Source organism: Lolium perenne, chromosome 7 (assembly GCF_019359855.2).
Source record: "Lolium perenne isolate Kyuss_39 chromosome 7, Kyuss_2.0, whole genome shotgun sequence".
NCBI classification, from domain to species: Eukaryota; Viridiplantae; Streptophyta; class Magnoliopsida; order Poales; family Poaceae; genus Lolium; species Lolium perenne.
Genome location: NC_067250.2, coordinates 235,797,622 through 235,816,793, shown reverse-complemented (window position 1 = coordinate 235,816,793; position 19,172 = coordinate 235,797,622). Strand labels below are relative to the sequence as shown.

At 48.0% G+C, this 19,172-nt stretch overlaps 1 protein-coding gene across 1 annotated transcript; it reads left to right on the top strand.

The window, feature by feature from the left end:
- The first annotated feature begins 2,210 nt into the window (after positions 1-2,210).
- Positions 2,211-3,444, top strand: LOC127313993 (E3 ubiquitin-protein ligase Os06g0535400-like). Its single transcript, XM_051344457.2, has one exon. It carries the CDS (start codon positions 2,466-2,468, stop codon positions 3,204-3,206), a length of 741 nt encoding a protein of 246 aa, XP_051200417.1. The 5' UTR covers positions 2,211-2,465; the 3' UTR covers positions 3,207-3,444.
- Positions 3,445-19,172: the final 15,728 nt, after the last annotated feature.

Sequence of the window (19,172 nt, the reverse complement as noted above, 5' to 3'; positions counted from 1 at the left end):
CGGCGACAGGATGAAGCTGCGGAAGTGGATCTCATACTGCGCTGGCATCCCTCGTGCGGCACCAGAGGCACCAGGATGCAACAGGAATTGAGGTACCACCTCCCGCCCGGTAGGCCCGCATCCGACCAAGGGCCCGGCTAGTTCTCCTCGAACGTCCGATGCACGAAATCCAAGGGAACGTAGCGGTGGGTTGCGCAAGGTTTTCTCCTTAGCGGCACTAGACAATCCATCCTAGCGGTCTTTCTTCGTCTTGCGGAACGGCTAACCCTTACCCATGTCGATGAAAGTTGGTTGTACTGCTCACGCCATCGTTTCTCTTAAAAAGGTCGGCCGCCGCCTTGAACTAGCGGGGTGCCCAAACGTCGCCCGCTCCAACGGTGACGCAAAGAGGCAGGCCAGTGCCATGAATGTGGCGCAAAAAACCGAAGCGGCACCGGAGCCATTACTAACGCGCGGAAGATGAGGGCATCTCCAGCAGCGCGACGCAAATGGTCGCTGAGCGACCGTTATAGTTCGCCGTGACCGGAAATGCATCTGGCACCACCTCCAGCGGGGCGACGCAAAGTGACCGGGCCGTCCGCGGAGACGCAAACCTGACCCAAATATGCGCCTTGGATGCGTCTCTGGCGGACGCTCGGCGGACGCGGAAAGTCTCCGCTCGCGTCTGGCGGACGTTTTGTCTGGCCCACCAGGCAGTGACGCGTCGTCGATGCGTCTTCTCCGCCAGTACTGGTGCCGAGGCGTCGCTTTGGCAGTCTGCGGCCGCATTAATGGCGATGCCTCGCGTGTCGCGCGGCCGTCGCCTACCTCTGCGCACGTAGTAATGGCGATGCCACGCGTGGCGCGGCCGTCGCCCTGCCTCCGACCTATATGAACAGGGGCGCGAGCATCTCATCTCCTCCCCATAAAACCCTAGCCGCCGCTGCCGTAGCGCCGCTTCCGCTCAGCCCTAGCAGATCCACCATGAGCAGCGCCGGACGCGGCCAGGCTGCCGCGCCTCCACCTCCACCTTCACCTCCCACTCCACCTCGCCCGGCCTCGAGCTCCGACGACGAGTTCGACTCCGAAGACAGCACCGACCTCCTCCACCCGGTCAAGGACGCCGCGGCCCTGGCTGAAGCGGAGAAGGAAGCAGAGGAGGAGCGGGCGGCCCATGCGGCGGTCGACACCGAGCTGGAACAACGCAGGCTGGCGGCCGCCGCTGCAGCAGAGGACTCCGATTCGGAGATATCTTGGTCCTCCGATGACCCTGATGTGCCTACCCCGGAAGAGAGGGCGGCGGAGCAGAGGGCCATCGTCGAGTCTTTCGAGACGTTGAAGGACGACGCCGCCAACGCGAGGCTGGAGCAGTGCCTGCAAGAGGACGCGGCGGCGCACCAAGCCATAGAGGCCGCGCGGGAGGCGACGGAGAAGCAGGCGACGGAGCGACGCAACGACGGTGTCGGTACTCTAGGACTATAGATCTACTTTGTATAGTTTTTATGCATTCATATGTACTACTTTCAAAGTTTTTAACTATGTTGTAATTCAAAAAATGGGTCGCCCCGGTGGGAGCACACCCAGACGCAAATGGACGCGCGGACAAAATATGTCCGCGGGGCGATGCAAACGGACACTCGCGATCACTTTTGCATCCGAAATACGTCGCGCCGCTGAAGATGCCCCGAAAAATACTCAGGATCACTGCCAAAGGAACGACGCGAACGTGGGATGACCGGTGTTGTATCCGCGGCGACACATTTTAGACACATATTTGGGCCGCAAATACATACCAGTCAGTTTCCATCGGGCACTTTACCTTAGTTTGCGTCAGCTCGGCAGTGATGCCCTTGCTCGACCCAATTTGGACAGTAAAACGAGGGATTGTCACTGTTCTCCCATGATTTCCGCAATCTGGTGAACACATCTCCATCTCCGCCATCTCCGATAACAGAACGGAGCTGATCGATGAAGCGAGACGGTGGAGCAAAAGAAAGCCTTTATTCCCAAGTCACCATCACATGTGACATGTCCTAGTTATCTGCTGCTGTTTTGGTAAGAAGTAGATAGCCATCATGGAGTACTAAATAGTAGATATTTTTTTGTTAATCCTTTAATAAAATTCATTTACGACAGAAGATTCAAAGTGTGCACACCGCAACAACCGTGAGCATGGCACGATCACCATGACAAGAAAAAATAATAAATTTTAAAACCAAGACTACTCCGTCCATCGGTTGCTTTGCTTGAATAATAATCACTTTGATTTCGTGGTGGGAGCTAACGTCTCATTAGTGCTATCCTCCAACTTTTAATTTTTCTTGACCTGCTGCTCCACAAACAAAGAAAGAGGCGAATTTGGGATTCCGGCGAATCTCTCCACCACTCCGGCTGAGAATCCAAGAAAGGAAAGAATTCGCACCCCGCCGGGCGGACAGCTCGCTCGCGCGTGTGATGCGCGCGGCCTCGCCGGCGGCGCGGCGGCGATGGATTTCCCGTGGATGGACCTGCCCTTCACCTTCCTCACCCTGCTCCTGGCCACCCGCCTCGCCTACGACTACTACGGCGTCGTCGCCGCCACCTTCACCGGCAGCTTCTCCCTCCAGATCTTCCTCTTCTACTGCTTCGCGCGCTGGTACAACCAGACCATGCGCCCCCGCGCCGACCTGCTCCCCTCCACGTCGCGGCAGCACGACGACGCCGGCGGCGGCCCGCCCGTCCTGACCCCGCTGCTGGAGGCGAATTCCGGAGCCGGCGCCGGCGCCGCCGCGGCCGCGGGGACACTTCTGGCCAACCGCTGCCTCGCCTTCGTATTCATGGTCTTCGTCCCCCTCATCATCGTCGTCTTCGAGCGGAGCCAGGCGGACGTCGTGGCCTACGGCCTCTGCCTCGTCAACATCGTCGTCATGGTCATCTGGCTCTCGCCCGACTCCGCGGGCTCCATGTCCGCCGCCAAGTCGTTCCTGAGGCTCAGCGACGACGAGGACGACGACGGCGGCAGCGGCGGCGGCAGCGCCGAGGAGGACAAGTGCTGCGTCTGCCTCGCCGGCATGCGGGAGGAGCAGAGCCTCCGGGACCTGCCGCGCTGCGGCCACCGCTTCCACGACAAGTGCATCGGCAAGTGGCTCAGGGCCGGCCACCCGACCTGCCCCGTGTGCCGGGCGCTCGCCCTGCCGCCGCCGGCCCGATACGCTGACCCGCTTGATGACTCCATTAGCCCTGTCTAGCTCTGCTTATGATCTGCATCCAATCTGGAAATCATTCCTAGACAAGATCAGATTATCAGATGCAGGCAACGCGCAGGTATTGGCTAGTAGTCTGTTGATGATGTGCAGTTCGCTGAACCCATTGTTTGGGTCGACTGGAAATGTTCAGTTGTACTAGTACACTATTTTTTGACATGATGTTCAGTTGTACAGGCCTGTAAATAACATCTCTTGCTCTCAATATTTTGTTGATACCGAAGTCGTGCACGTTTTGCGAAAATGTGCAATGATTGTACATTCTATTCATACAAGGGGATCCGAGAAACAAAATCATATATAAACCAAAATCTTGGACATACCTAATATTAGTCTTGCATTGTATCCTAAAAAAAGGATACCATTAGTCCATTAGTCTTGCATGAATGTCGGTTTGATAAGGAAAATTTATGTTTCCTCCAACGGAACCCTACAGGTGTTAGGCTCCCGCTATTTTTTTTGCGAAACACAGTATAATCAAAGACCCTCATACATACGTGCACACACTCACACTATGAACGCACACACGTACACCCTACCCCTATGAGCACCTCCAAGAGACTGCATTGAAGAACTGATCCGACGGGTCTTGAGATTGACGAAGTCACCACAGGCGCCTCGCTGTCGACGGGACGTCACCTCCCACTGAAGAATATTTCGCCATTATGAGACACGAAAGTGTTAAATCTGGGATTTGAACTCTGGTGAGCTAGAATACCACTGCCCTCCTAACCATCTGACGTGGGCATTACCCTTCGGATAACCAATGTTGCCTTACCCTATATTTCCTAGTTGGAGGCCCATGAAGGCACTCGATGGCAAGATGGGCCGCCAAGAGAGATGCGGCAGAAGATTCCTTGAGGTGCAAGACACGGAAGAAGCCAAACAAGGAAAGCTTAGAGATAGATCTGCTGTAAACCCAGTCGTACTCGATTAGACCTCTTGAGACCTGGCCTCCTATATAAAGGCCAGGAGAGGGGCTGTCGAGAGATATAACCAATTTTAGCAATCTTAGCCAGGAAAAGCTCAAAGCTAGGTTACCTTAGCGCTTAGCCAACTCGACGAGATCTCAGCCGAACTATTCGGCACCCCATTGTAATTCATTATCATCATAATCAAGAACAGACAGGCATGACGTAAGGGTTTTACCTCATCGAGGGCCCCGAACCTGGGTAAATCGTTCTCCCCGCTTGTCTGTGAACCGATGTCTCGTGTCAGCTTGCAGGATTCCATCAACCCTAAGCCCCTATCGGAGGGCATTGCCGAGGAGCACCCTCGACAATTGGCGCCGTCTGTGGGAAACCTGTCGGCACAAGATCGTTCATCGGCAGATCCAATCATGACACCGGCGACTCCACCAGTAATTTCACCAGCAACTTCATCAACACCATCTTCGCCGAACCTGCGAAGCCCGATTCGGTTCGGCTCCTACGAGTTCACCCCGCACAGCGATTCCTCCCGATCGAACTTCTCAGATCTACAAGGAAACATGGAGATGACCTTCGGCAGCGTCCACTACAACGTCAACGTGGAGGGAATCCTTCGACTGCTGGAATCGCCTATCTCCAGGTCGACGATTCCAAGCGCGTCATCGTCATTCGACCTTTCGGCTGGTCTGACAGGCTCGACAAGTTCGCCCGCGCCCTCAACTCCGCGTTCCCGGTCTTCCATGTCGGTAGGATCCGACGACCCCACATCTTCGGAGCTAACCTCGTATTACTGCTTGAACTGCGACACCAGGCACGGGCTGGGGTCGAGCGACACCCCGTTCATCTGCAATGCCCAGTATTCGTCAGGAGAGGACAGTATCGACAGCATCGTCCAAGGAACCACCCGAGGAACGGCGCACCATCAGGTCTGTGTCGCCAATAACACAGGAAATACAAGACATAGAGGAAACGGAGACCATACTCCTCGTTCTAGTAGATGGGCGAGTTTCGAAAACAGCGCCAGTAACCACGACAGTGACTACACCATCGCAGACGAGGAGTGGGCAGCCGCCAGGGCAGCAGTACTCAACAACACACCGCTCCCCGCAGGAACCTCGGTTGGAACCCTCAATGCTTATCGCTCTATACTAGAGAAAAACCGGGAGCACCTGTCAAAGGAACAAGCCACTCTCGAGAGACGCCTATCTGCGGCAGATCGATCCAGTGAACGGCGAAGAGGCTCGCAGGCGAGCGCCTCTCGAAATACCCAAGGGGCAGGCAAGCACAGGTCGAGGCTGTCTAGGCTCTCAGAAGATGAAGCCAGAGAAATCACGTCGAACCTGACCAAGTCCTTTATGACTACGGACACCGCAGGCATGCCACGACCGAAAACCGTTGCAGGAGCAACTGCCAACCTTGTTGCATACCTCATCAACCAGCGCCCCGAAGGGTCCATGGCCCAAGCTCATCGAGGTGCTCTGGAAAGTCTCGCGATACTGGGAAATAATCTAGTTCCACAAAAGGAAAAGACCACGCTGCAGGGCAGTGGCTCAAAGTATCATGCGAGAGACGCTCGGGATGAAATCACCCAGAGTAGGATCGACAAAGCAAGGCGACGACGTGCCGCTAGGAACGAGGAGGACATCGATTCTTCGGACGAGGATCAGGAGTACGACGGCGAGCTCAAGGGAGCCGACTGTTTAAGTCACAGAATCCGCGAGGCAATGCCACCCAGGAAGTTCAAGCCTACGCCTACTGACGCTGCCAAATACGATGGGCAGCAAGAGCCAAGATCTTGGATAGATGACTACTTGCGTATCAGACATCGCATAAGGGGAACCAAATAGCAGCAATGCAGTGCTTGCAGCTTTATCTCAAGGATTCAGCGCGAGCCTGGCTAAGGGGACTGCCGAAGGGTTCCATCAAATCATGGGACGATGTAGTAGACGCCTTAGTTTCCAATTTCCAAGCAACGTATAAGAGACCCGTCGGGATTGAAGAGTTGCGGAACTGCCAGCAGAAGCAAAAGGAGTCGATGCGCTCATACATCGGGAGATTCACCAAACTCCTAAACGCTGCCGAAGATGTGTCCATCGACAGAGCAATTGACGCCTTCAGCGATGGCGTCCGGCGGGAGAGTTACATAGAAGAACTCGGGCGCAAAAAGCCTAAAACCATAACCAAGTTAATGGAAATCGCCAACAGCTGGGCTGATGGCGAGGACAACGTGCGAAGGCCACGACAGCGCAGCGACGACGAAGACGATGATCAGCCGAAGCACGACTCGGGTGGCCGAAGGGATCGCCACAAGAGGAGGAAGAACCGCAACTATGATGACAATAACCTAGTAGCCGCAGGGTACTCTGATCGGCAGGATGATCGGTACGACGACAGAAGAGATGATCGACAGGATGGTAATCGAAACAACTCCGGGAACCGTGGCAATTATAAACCTCGGCAGCAGAGGGCCCCCGAACTGCCTTATGCCGAACAGATCAACGCTCCCTGTTACCTGCACTCGTATACCGATTCTAAAGATGGAAAAACAAAGTCGAGCCACCTGCTCAGGGACTGTCGGCAGTTCATTGACATGCATAAACTCATCCAGCAGGGAGGCCAGCAACTGCTACCACCACCACCTCCACCTCCACCGTAGCACCAAGTCTAGCAGGCTCAACCTAATCAACCCAACGAGGTGTTTCCACCACCACGAGGACAGATGAGCATGATCCATAGGACAGGTGTCTCAAGAAGAGAGATGAAGAAGCTCACCCGAGAAATTAACCTGGCAGAAAGCATCATGGCAAACATCCCCGAGTATGTCGAGTGGTCCTCTCAGAACATTACGTTCAGTCGAGCAGATCACCCGATGACCATACCAAAACCGGGACACGCTGCCTTAGTAGTCGAGGCACAAATCGGGGGGTTCAAAATGAGCAAGGTTTTCATGGATGGTGGAAGCGGATTAAACCTAATATTCGTCGACACAATCAAAAGTATGGGGATCACCATGAAGATGCTAGAAGAAACAGATACCTGCTTCCATGGGATTCTCCCAACCGCACCGGGCTACTCTCTTGGCAAAGTTTACCTGAACGTCGTCTTTGGCAAAACCGACAATTTCAGGAAGGAGAAGATCGAGTTTGAGGTAGTGAACTGGGAGTCACAGTATCACGCCATACTCGGGAGACCAGCTTATGCCAAGTTCATGGCTGTGCTGCACTATGCATACCTCAAGCTAAAAATGCCTGGGAACAACAGGATGAACATCACAGTCTATGGAAGTTTCTCACGTTCGGACAATTGTGATCGCGACTTTCAAAGGATTGCCGCGAAGTTTGGGCTACAACGAGAAATCATCGACCCTCTGCCCAAGCTGTCGATACGAGAAATCAAGGAGCAACAACATGTCAGGGAAACCAAGAAGAAGCCAGCCGACTTTACTCCTGAAGCATCGGCAGCGGAAGCATCGGCAGCAAAAGCTTCGGCAGCAAAAGCTGCGGCAGCGGATGACACAAAAGGCACAGGAGACAGCAAGACGCTGACAATCGCTGCCCGGATCCCTGGCGAAGTCAACGGCGCTTCAATAACCACCAACACGATGACCAAGCCAGAAGATGAAAAGAACCCCTTCAATACTTGAGCAATCTACTAGCATTTAGTTTCATTTTCCTTTCCAAACAGGGCTTCCCCTTTTTCGCCCTTTAGTCCAGCATTTTTTATTAATAAGTACTCAAGTTTCAATTCCTTGAAAAGCTTTGCAGTTGACCGGAGCACCTAAACCGCATCTTTGTAAATCTTGGCAAACGACGATCCAACATAGTACGCGGCAAAGGATCATGCTCCGAAAAATGCCTCTACGAGTGCTAAAGGATGCAAAATAAACAAGGACATTAACCCTTCCCTTTACTATAGATGCCTCTACGAGCGCCGTAAATAGCAAGAGTCCGGAAGTACTCATCAACACAACCCACGTTCGATATTTTGCCTATGAAAATATCACGGAACAACGGGTCCACCGGCAGTCATTCAACCCGAATAATTCGGGAGTGGCCGTCGAGGCATACATCGGTTGAAGGCAAAGTTGCGCATACAACGGGATTAGCAAAACCCGCAACACGAGCTGATCACTCAAAAGTTTTGCCGACCAACAAAAAATACACACGACTAAACGAGCAATTAAGATTTGCTCCTTCAAAATTTGCCAACGGCATCAGCATGGTAAAAATACATATACATGTATATACCAAATAACAAGCAATCCTAACACTTGGGTCAAGTAGTCATAACATCTATACAAACAACCTTTGTTCCTGAAATCACCCTTGCGGAGTGTCTTTTTCCTCAGGTGCCTTCGACTCCTTCTCCAGCTTGTCGACAATCACATTGGCAGGAAGTAAAACCTTCGGGTACAACGTCTCCAAGTCACCAGTCGCATTGGCAACGGACAGTAAATTCACCGAAGGATAGCGCGCAAGTACAAGAGCAAGCGTAAATCTGGCCCCTGCAAAGACTTGAGCTCGCACCAAGTCCCGAATCTTCCTGGTGTTCCCAAACTCCGACATCAGAGTCAATAGTGTGGGGGGAACTCTGTTCAAAGGAAACATTGTCCTCCAAACTACCCTCAAGGCTTTGTAGCATTTGTCGAAGAAATGGTGAACCGGTTGGACCCGATCCTGAAACTGTGCAATAGCCGACGCCTTCGACTGCTCTCGCCAGAAAATTTCTTCGGCTGACGACAACTGGGTCAGTGCATGAACACGCTCGTGAATCCGCTTGTTCTCCTCCGCACGATTCAGAGATATGACTGGCAAGGCGATAAATAAAAGTTTAGGCGGTACGTTTCCGGTGGAAGAGTACTGAATACAAGGGTCAAGGGACTTACAGTTCAAACTTTCGGTGGCTTTATGAAGTTCAGTAAGGGCGTAGCGCTCTACATCAGCCGCAATTTCGCCCTTCTTCTTGATGATAGCAGCCAAGGCGTAGGTGCTGCGCAGATCTTTCTCCAACTGCGTGATCCGATCCTTCATCCGCTGGATCCGATCATCCTCAGATAGGGCACCCGAAGAATCTTCGACAGATGCAGGCACAGGGAACACCTGTAAGAAACAGTGTCAACAAGCATGACAGACCGATTCTTTGAAACATCGGAAGATACTCTCATCGGGAGAATGCTACTGACAATATTATAGCAAAGAGTGTGCTAGCAACATTGCTAGCATAGATTTTATTACAACCAAAGGATATCCAAGCAAAACAATGTTTCACATCCAATTAAGGAAAAGTTTGCTACAAAAGATCAGAGCGCCTGAGTCTAGGTCGATAAGCTAGGGCCTGCCGACGTCTTCCTTGATGAAACCAGCTCAAGAAGCTGGCGTGCACATCTAACAGCTAACGCTTTGAAGGTGCTCAAATCAACCAACCGCCCATCCTCTTCCTTCGGCAGCTCCTTGGACATTTCTTCAATATTGGCCTTAAAGCCGTGACCCATCATAAGTTGGAAGGCAAGGACGGCGCCATAGGTACGCGAAGTGCGTTTGAATACCTCGATAACTTCCCTGGTGTCAATCACGAAGGCATCGATCAACTCTCCCAGGGTTTTATCTTGACTGATCTTGGGGAAGATCATCGATTGTATCCGCGCCATGGCACCCTTTCCCTTCTCAAGAAGCTCCCGAGTAAGCTGATGGGAAGCAAGAGCCATCGACAAGCCATTGGATGGAGAATTGTTTGGAACTTTGTCCAAGGCATCGGCAGGAATGTTGGCGGCTTCTGCAGAAGGAGAAGAGGCCATCAGTAAAAGGCTGAGCCCATAAGAGTGATAATTGACAGAGGAAAACGAAAGAGATTACCAAGTAAAGCCAAAGAAGATTGGCGAAGGAGTTCATCCTTTTCAGCCACCCGGGCCTCGGCAGCTAGCCTGGTCGCCTCTTCCTCCCGCAACTTCTCTTTTAGCTTGACCAGCTCCTCCTTCAAGGAGTCAACTTCTTGGCGGGCTTCGGCAACTATCTTGACTGCGCCATCTAACTTCGAGGAGGAATATTTAATCTCCTTCTGGAGACGAACCTTCTCTACTTCCAGAGAAGTGAATTGGGAAGCAAAGGCCTCCAAAGAAGAGATGAGTCCTCGCAGGTCCTAAAGAAGAAAAAAAAAGAGAGGGGGCTATTCAATGAAAAATCGTTCAAGCAAGACACCCTCTCGAGAGGTCCATGCCGCAATCGAGAGAGACTTACAGAAGGGGGAGTCCTGGTAGCGGCAGTCGAAGGAGCATCTTTCCCTTTAGAAAGGGAAGAAGCGGTTGATATCTGAGATGCGGGGGCTGCTTTAGGAACCGACGCTTCAGAAGCAGCGACGTCTGGCGGAGTGGCATCAAGTTTGGCCTTCTTGGCCGGCGGCTCGACGAAACCTTCGTCGCTGTGAAGAGAATTGATCAACAAAAAGTTATGGATGGAATGCAAGAAAGATGAAATACGGCTTCAAGGAAGAAGATATTTACATATCGAAGAGGTCATCTTCATCGGAAAAGCCGTCGGTCGATCTCTTTGTGGGTGAAGACCTGGCCTACTCCACAGCTGCATTAATAATGGTATCATGATCAACGTCATCATCACGCATTGATCCTTCTGTATTGCAAGCATCATCGGCTGGGGAAGGAAGGTTGGCGTGGGCAGCTCTCGAATCTATCGGGTTGTTACATTCATCCTCTGGATCTACTTGTTCGGCAGTGCGGAAATCAACAGGGGCTGAGGAACCTCTCCCTTCGGAATTGTCGATTGGTGAATCTTGCGAGTCTCCGGAAACTATGGGAACCTGCTGAATAATGGAGTGAACAAGAACAATGAAAACATGTCAACTAAACAAACACTGTCGACTAAGCAAAAATAGCACAGTAATGACATCAAAAGGAAGTTACCTCTGGTGGCGGATGATCAGCATCAAGAGGAGCATAAGAAGATATCAACGGGATCGAGTCTTCCTGGCTAAAGGAAGTAAGGCGACGGACTTCGTCAAGTAACTCCTTTTTCGACAGTTCGGCAGCATTAATTCTGGTTTCATCCTTTGGACCTGAGTACAACCACATCGGGTGAACTCTGGCCATGACTGGTTGGACTCGTCGTTTCAAGAACACCGCTGCCACCTCTATGCCGACCATAGTTTGGCCATCGGCCTCTTTGACTCGAAGAAATTTGGCAAATAATTCATCGGCTGCTACTCTTTCATCGGGTGAGAGAATGTTCTTCCAGGAATTTTTGGGCTTGGCTTCGAAGACATCGGCAAAGCAAGGAAGCTGAGATTCGGGTGACAGGGAATCCTTGACGTAAAACCATTTCAGCCTCCACCCTTGCACGGATTCTCTCATTGGGAAATTAAAGTAATTAACCTCCGAATGGGCTACAAACCCCACTCCACCAGTGACAAAGTATCCATTGCTACTGCTGTATCTCTTCACATAGAAGATATTTTTCCACAGCCCGAAATGAGGTTTGATACCCAGAAACGCCTCGCAAAGGGTGATGAACACAACAACGTGGAGGATTGAGTTGGGAGTAAGTTGTCATAATTGGATTTCGTAAGTTCGCAAGAGATGGAGGAGGAATTCATGACTGGGAAGCGAGAGGCCTCGATATAGGAACGATAAGAACATCACGGTAAAGCCAGCACGGGGATTAGGCCGAGAAATCGCACCTGGAAAGATCACGTTCCCCTCGTCGGAGGAGATTAGTCCCAGACTTCGAGATCTTTTTTCATCACGCTTGGTGACGGTTGACACTACCCAATCTCCGGGCCTGGCCACCGAGCTTGGCGGCGCTGGCGGCGCCGGAGTTGGGAGAGGAGCGCTCGGGGCGCTCCCCTTCGGAAGAGTCGAGGAAGATTTGGTGGCGGCGCCTCCGCTAGTGGAACTGGCGGTGGCAGTAGCACCCTTCTTCTTCACCATTGTGAGATATGGGAAAGATCGGAGAAGCAGTGGTGGCGGCGCAACAGCAGCGAAGGAAGGAAGAAGAAGGAGAACAAGGAGATGCTAAGGAAAATATGGAAGAGGATTAGGGGTTTTTTTCGCCCTTTGGAGATTTTAAGGGGAACTTGAGAATTGAGTGGGGCACGTGTCATTGTTTCCGGTCCATTCAGTAATTTTTTCTATTGAAGGTTGCAGAAATCGAGGAGACGCCTTGGTGACCGTGCGAAAAGGGGCGGACAAAGAAAGAATAGGCCCAGTAGGATATGTCCTGTCAGTCAGAATCAAGATATTAGTAGAGCGTCATCAATGACGTCATGGAAAAATGCTAAAAGCATTCGAAGGAAAAATGAAAAGTTATCGGATGAAAGAATTGGGTCTAAGCACAGACTGTGAAGCATCCGCACTTAGACTCGGGGGCTACTCCCATCGGGAGCGCTGACGCGCACCAGATAAAACGAAGACTCGAAGAAAGAGGGCCAATTGATCGACTCAAGTCTACACCCGGTTAAAAGCACCCGTGCCCAGACTCGGGGGCTACTCCCATCGGGAGCGCTGGACACGCACCTGACAGAACTTTTTTGCACTCCAGGATCATGCCTGGGGACTTGATTCTGTGTAGGGTAACGTTGTTTTGCCATCGGTAGTTAACCAACAAAAGTTGGGCACGTTACTTATCATCCCTTGCATGTGGGAAATATATCGGATGAGTACGGAGACTCGCAGAAAAACTTCGGCAGAGTAAAATGTTTGAGTGGTTCAACTTGAGTCTACGCACGGATAACGAGCATCCGTACCTAGACTCGGGGGCTACTCCCATCGGGAGCGCTGACGCGCACCCGACAGAAGAAGATAATGCAGATTCAAGAAGAACAAGAACAATCAAGGAGAAGAACCTTGGAAGGAGGCATGCTTTAGTCTCTACCCGAATTACCTTCGGCTAGACACTCGGGGGCTACTGACGTGGGCATTACCCTTCGGATAACCAATGTTGCCTTACCCTATATTTCCTAGTTGGAGGCCCATTAAGGCACTCGACGGCAAGATGGGCCGCCAAGAGAGATGCGGCAGAAGATTCCTTGAAGTGCAAGACACGGAAGAAGCCAAACAAGGAAAGCTTAGAGATAGATCTGCTGTAAACCCAGTCGTACTCGATTAGACCTCTTGAGACCTGGCCTCCTATATAAAGGCCAGGAGAGGGGCTGTCGAGGGATATAACCAATTTTAGCAATCTTAGCCAGGAAAAGCTCAAAGCTAGGTTACCTTAGCGCTTAGCCAACTCGACGAGATCTCAGCCGAACTATTCGGCACCCCATTGTAATTCATTATCATCATAATTAAGAACAGACAGGCAGGACGTAAGGGTTTTACCTCATCGAGGGCCCCGAACCTGGGTAAATCGCTCTCCCCGCTTGTCTATGAACCGATGTCTCGTGTCAGCTTGCAGGATTCCATCAACCCTAAGCCCCTATCGGAGGGCATTGCCGAGGAGCACCCTCGACACCATCCAACCATAGGTTGGTTAGGTCAAGATCATCACGTAGGGCTTTGGATGGACGGTTGTAGATGCTCGAGGAGGGGAAGAAGGGTGGTGGTGCGACCAAGGGTGGTGCCGCGCCACCTGCCCTCTTTTGAGCTTCCAGCCTACATTTGCAAAGTTTCAAGACTCCAGAATGTTTTTCTTCGCGAAATATTAATCATCGAAAATGCATAGGTCCATTTGACTCCGTATAGGTCCTTGAAAGTAAAAAAAACACAAAACATCGAGCTCCTGTTCTACAGAGTTATAACCAAAATAAGGGTATCATTGGAAAATTCCCCAAAACAATATAAAACATGGATATAACATTATATAAGATGCAAATATGTGGAAATATGACTACATAGTTTATTTATGAATTTTACATGCATCAAACCCTCACTATGCTCCATGAATAATTTCCTAGGACACATACTTTGGATCCTATATAAAAAAATGATTCACCTTAGGGTGGATCCAACATCTTAACAATGACAACTGTTTGTCTTTGTTGTTGTTAGTTTTAGATTCAGAAATTGTGATACCATGTTGAGAAGATGGTGATCTACTAGAAAATAGCTAATCATTGGCGCACCTATGTTGGCTATGAGTGGCGCACCCAGGTGCGTCACTGCTATCACGACACTGCTAACAGTGTGCCATTGCTATATGGCTTAGCATGATGGGATTCGTAGCATAGAAAACAAAAAATTTCCTACGACAAGAACGAAAACCAAGCCAAGATGCAATCTAGAAGATGGTAGCAACGAGGGGATCACGAGACTAACCCTTGAAGATTTCCAAAGCCTACGAGATTAGATCTCGTTGTTGCAGAAGATGATCACTTGCCGCTTTCAAAAGCGCGTAGAAGATCTTGACGGTGCCACAATCGGGCAGCACCTCCGTACTCGGTCACACGTACGGTGTTGATGAAGACGGCGTCCTTCTCCCCGTTCCAGCGGGCAGCGGAAGTAGTAGATCCTCCTCGGAATCCTGGCAGCATGACGGCGTGGTGGCGGTGGTGGTGGAGAACTCCGGCAGGGCTTCACCTATGCGTTGCGGGAGTAGTATGTGGAGGAGGGGCGCTAGGGTTTGGGGAGAGGGGTGCCTTGGGCGCCGGCCACAAAGGGGGCAGCCAAGGTTGGAGGCTAGAGTGGCCGGCCACCCTCAACTTGTCCCTCTTTTTATAGGTGGAACCCCCAAGAGTTAGACTCCAAGTCTTCGAATAAGACCCCAATTCAAGAACTTGCCATAAGGTGGGAAACCTACCCAAGGTGGGACTCCTACTCAAGGTGGGACTCCCACCCCTTTCTTGGGGGGGTGGCCGGCCACCATGGGGTGGAGTCCACCTGGGACTCCTCCTCCTTAGGCTGGCCGGCCATGCTATGTGGAGTCCCTCCGGGACTCCACTTTCCATGGTGATTTCTTCCGGACTTTTCTAGAACCTTCTAGAACTTTCCATAAATGCACCGGATCATTTTCAAACTTGGAAAATGACTTCCTATACATGAATCTTATTCTCCGGACCATTCCAGAACTCCTCGTGATGTCCTGGATCCCATCCGAGACTCCGAACAAAACTTCGAACTCCATTCCTTATTCCATATCTACTTAAACGACATCAAACTTTAAGTGTGTCACCCTACGGTTCGTGAACTATGTAGACATGGTTGAGACTTCTCTCCGACCAATAACCAATAGCGGGATCTGGAGATCCATAATGGCTCCCACATATTCAACGATGACTTTAGTGATCGATTGAACATTTTACATACGATACCGATTCCCTTTGTCACACGATATTTTACTTGTCCGAGGTTTGATCATCGGTATCTCTATACCTTGTTCAACCTCGTCTCCTGACAAGTACTCTTTACTCGTACCGTGGTATGTGGTCTCTTATGAACCATTCATATGCTTGCAAGCTAATTAGACGACATTCCACCGAGAGGGCCCAGAGTATATCTATCCGTCATCGGGATGGACAAATCCCACTGTTGATCCATATGCCTCAACTCATACTTTCCGGATACTTAATCCCACCTTTATAACCACCCATTTACGCAGTGGCGTTTGATGTAATCAAAGTACCCTTCCGGTATAAGTGATTTACATGATCTCGTGGTCGAAAGGACTAGGTAACTATGTATCGAAAGCTTATAGCAAATGAACTTAATGACGTGATCTTATGCTACGCTTAATTGGGTGTGTCCATTACATCATTCATCAATGACATAACCTTGTTATTAATAACATCCAATGTTCATGATCACGAAACGATGATCATCTATTAATCAACAAGCTAGTTATACAAGAGGCTTACTAGGGACTCCTTGTTGTTCACATAACACACATGTATCAATGTTTCGGTTAATACAATTATAGCATGGTATGTAAACATTATCATAAACTCAAAGATATATAATAACCATTTATTATTGCCTCTTGGGCATATCTCCAACAGTCTCCCACTTGCACTAGAGTCAATAATCTAGTTTACATTTGTAAAGATATAACACCTTGGCCTTCCGGTGTTTTATCATATTTTGCTCACGGGAGAGGTTTTAGTCAACGGATCTGACACACTCAGAAACGTATGTATTTTGTAATTCATTTGCGTCTCAACGCATCACTCATTTCCAAATGAGTTGGCATTAAATATGTTTGGTCTTCTGGTGGAACCTTAATTCCGCGGTCTGAAATATGTCACTAATATTGTCACACACAATATAGCTTCAAAGTTCTGACTCTATCGGAACTACACCAAATTCTCAAAGAACTTCTTGACTTAACATCCTCAGTCATTGTCAAAACAATGACATACTCTGCCTTCGTTTGTAGAATCCGTCACAATAATTAGAACTCATCTAAATCTAGCATAGACAACTTCTAGCTCATTGTGCTACCTCTTAAACAACACTTAGTCTAATTTGAGATTGAAATTTTTATTTTTATATGTGACAAAACCAATATCGGTGCAACACCTTACATCGATTTATTTGTCATTTCTCCATACAAAACTATGTATATATATCCTTGGTTCTTCTAAAGTACTCAAGGATATTCTTACTGTCGTCCAATGATTATCACATGAATCATCCTGGTATATGCTCATGACACTTTAGAGCACAGGACATCTGATTGTGTACATATTAATCGTGATCTATAATCACTCATGTGTTTTTACTCATTGAGTGTCAAATACACTCAAGTCTTGTCAAACCTTCATATGACAAGAACATTTTCTTAATATTTCTATATTGAACTACTTCAATATCTATTCTATGTACTTTGACTTAAACTTATTATGTGTTTCAATCTATCTTCATAGATCCTGACACTAAATTTGTTTCAGTCCATATCCTTTCATTGAAGTTAATTTCTCAATGAAACCATTTAATCAAGTATATAATTACATCATTTATAACCAACTATATGTCATCTACATAAAGTATTATAAATATGTCTCAGCGCTCCCACTTAATTTCATCCGGTGAAGATTCCAACTCCGCGATACTCACTTCATCCAATTGAAGTTTGTATACCAATCAAGTATTCCACGGACCAGCAAAACTCTTGGTTGTATCTTGTATACACCTTTAATACATCCTTCTGATAAGTAATGTATTGTGCCATCCTACTAGCATAATCCACATAGACTATAAGCATTGCTACGGAAGATATAATCTTATCGTAGTCAACTCTTTGAACTTTGTTGTAAATAACTTTTCGACAAGTCGAGCTTCTTCAAGGATATTCCATCCAAGTCTATCAATTTTATAGATCCATTTACTTTCAGCGCATGGACATTTTAATGGAGTCAGGGCCCATCACAACTTCTTTGTTTGTAGTTGGTTTATCATTATTCAAAATCAATTCTTTGTCCACAAATCATTTATTTGATCACAAAGTAAACCATACCTACAAGGTTCAATAAGTACTTCGATCTCCATGGCTAAAACACTTTCTAGTCATGGAAGCCATGATCGTCGTGGCCGCTTCCGGAACCAATTTCCGATGCTGTGCTACTCTGATCATTATGCTCAGGTTCATAAACCTTATCAAGATCTATTGTCCTCCCACTCAAATACTTCGCTAGAAAACAATTTCTTGGAAATAAGCAAGTAACATTAACAAACACTTTTGTCTTTTACTTCATAGTGGAAATAATTCCCAATTAATTCTTTGGGATAATCAACAAAGGCATTCATCCGATTTTGGTTGAAAATTCTTAGACCAAAATTTAAAGAAAGGACTATTAAGGTTTATACCCATGCCATAACTTGTATGGTGTCATTTCAACGGATCATGATGATGCTCTATTTAGTGTAAAAGCGGTAGTCACTAAAGCATAATCCACAAAAAAATAATGGCATCAATATTTTATTTCATCATTAACCCAACAAGGTTTGGATACATCTCTCGGATACTCCATCATCACTATGATACTCCAAGAAACGTGAGTTGTAGAACAATTTCATAACTCTCTTAGATGTTCGCTAAAACTAGTAATTCAAATATTTCCACTATGATCCAATCATAGATATTTGTCTTTTCTATTACGATGATTTCCACTTCATGCTGAATTTTATTTGAATCTATTCAAATGTTTCAAACTTCTTCCTTATCGAATATATCCACATATATATACTCAATTCATTGTTTGAAGTTTTCATGAAGTAGAAGAATCTCCCGCACACAACTATGTCCAGTGAACCACATACATCATCATGTATGTTTTCACTAAGTTAGTTGCCCGTTCTGCTCTTGGCCTATGAACGGTATTTTAGTCATTCTTTTTTTTAAGGAAAGATTTGCAAGCGCCAAACGATTCAAAAATAAAATGACTCCAAAAATCCATTTGCATGGAGTTCCTTCATGCGTTCTTCTCTAAAATGACCTAAATGGCGGTTCCACAAATAAGTGGAATTCAAATCATTTGCCTTATGGCATTTTAGCGTCAGTGTTATGTATGTGTGTTTCACCATTAAGATTTATAATAACTTATCCATCGTACATGGAGTAATGTCATAATTTGAACAACTCATTATTTTTATTTGACTAGAGCAAAATAACAATTATTAAGTTCTTTATTATAAATTCTAAGGGCTAGATAGAATGCCAACGACGAACATAATAACACTTTATTTTTGTTCCAGACGTGCATTCCTATCATATTCCTTGTCAGTCACTTAGGCCATTGTATTATTGTATTGCGTTGTTTTGTATGACACTTCATACCAACCAATATGGTACTAATACCCAAGAATTTCATTGTGTGACCTAACTAGGAATACAACCATAACATGTATATCGTTTATATACACCTGAGCTAGACTTTCTAGTCTTTTCTTTTCTTTCTGCCAAAATATCTTGTGTAGTTTCTCTTTTAGCTTTCCTCATTATTCAGAAAAACACTTCAACATCAATAACTTCTAGGTTTGTTGGTCAAATACCAATAACCTTGAGGTTCTTACTTTCAAGTTGATCATCATATGATAAGTGTTCCGGATTTCACTATTAGTAATTTTTTAATATGATGAACAATT

Bases quoted from the DNA above. Each gene is read 5' to 3' on its own strand.
- LOC127313993 (XM_051344457.2), top strand. From the start codon at position 2,466: ATGGATTTCCCGTGGATGGACCTGCCCTTCACCTTCCTCACCCTGCTC.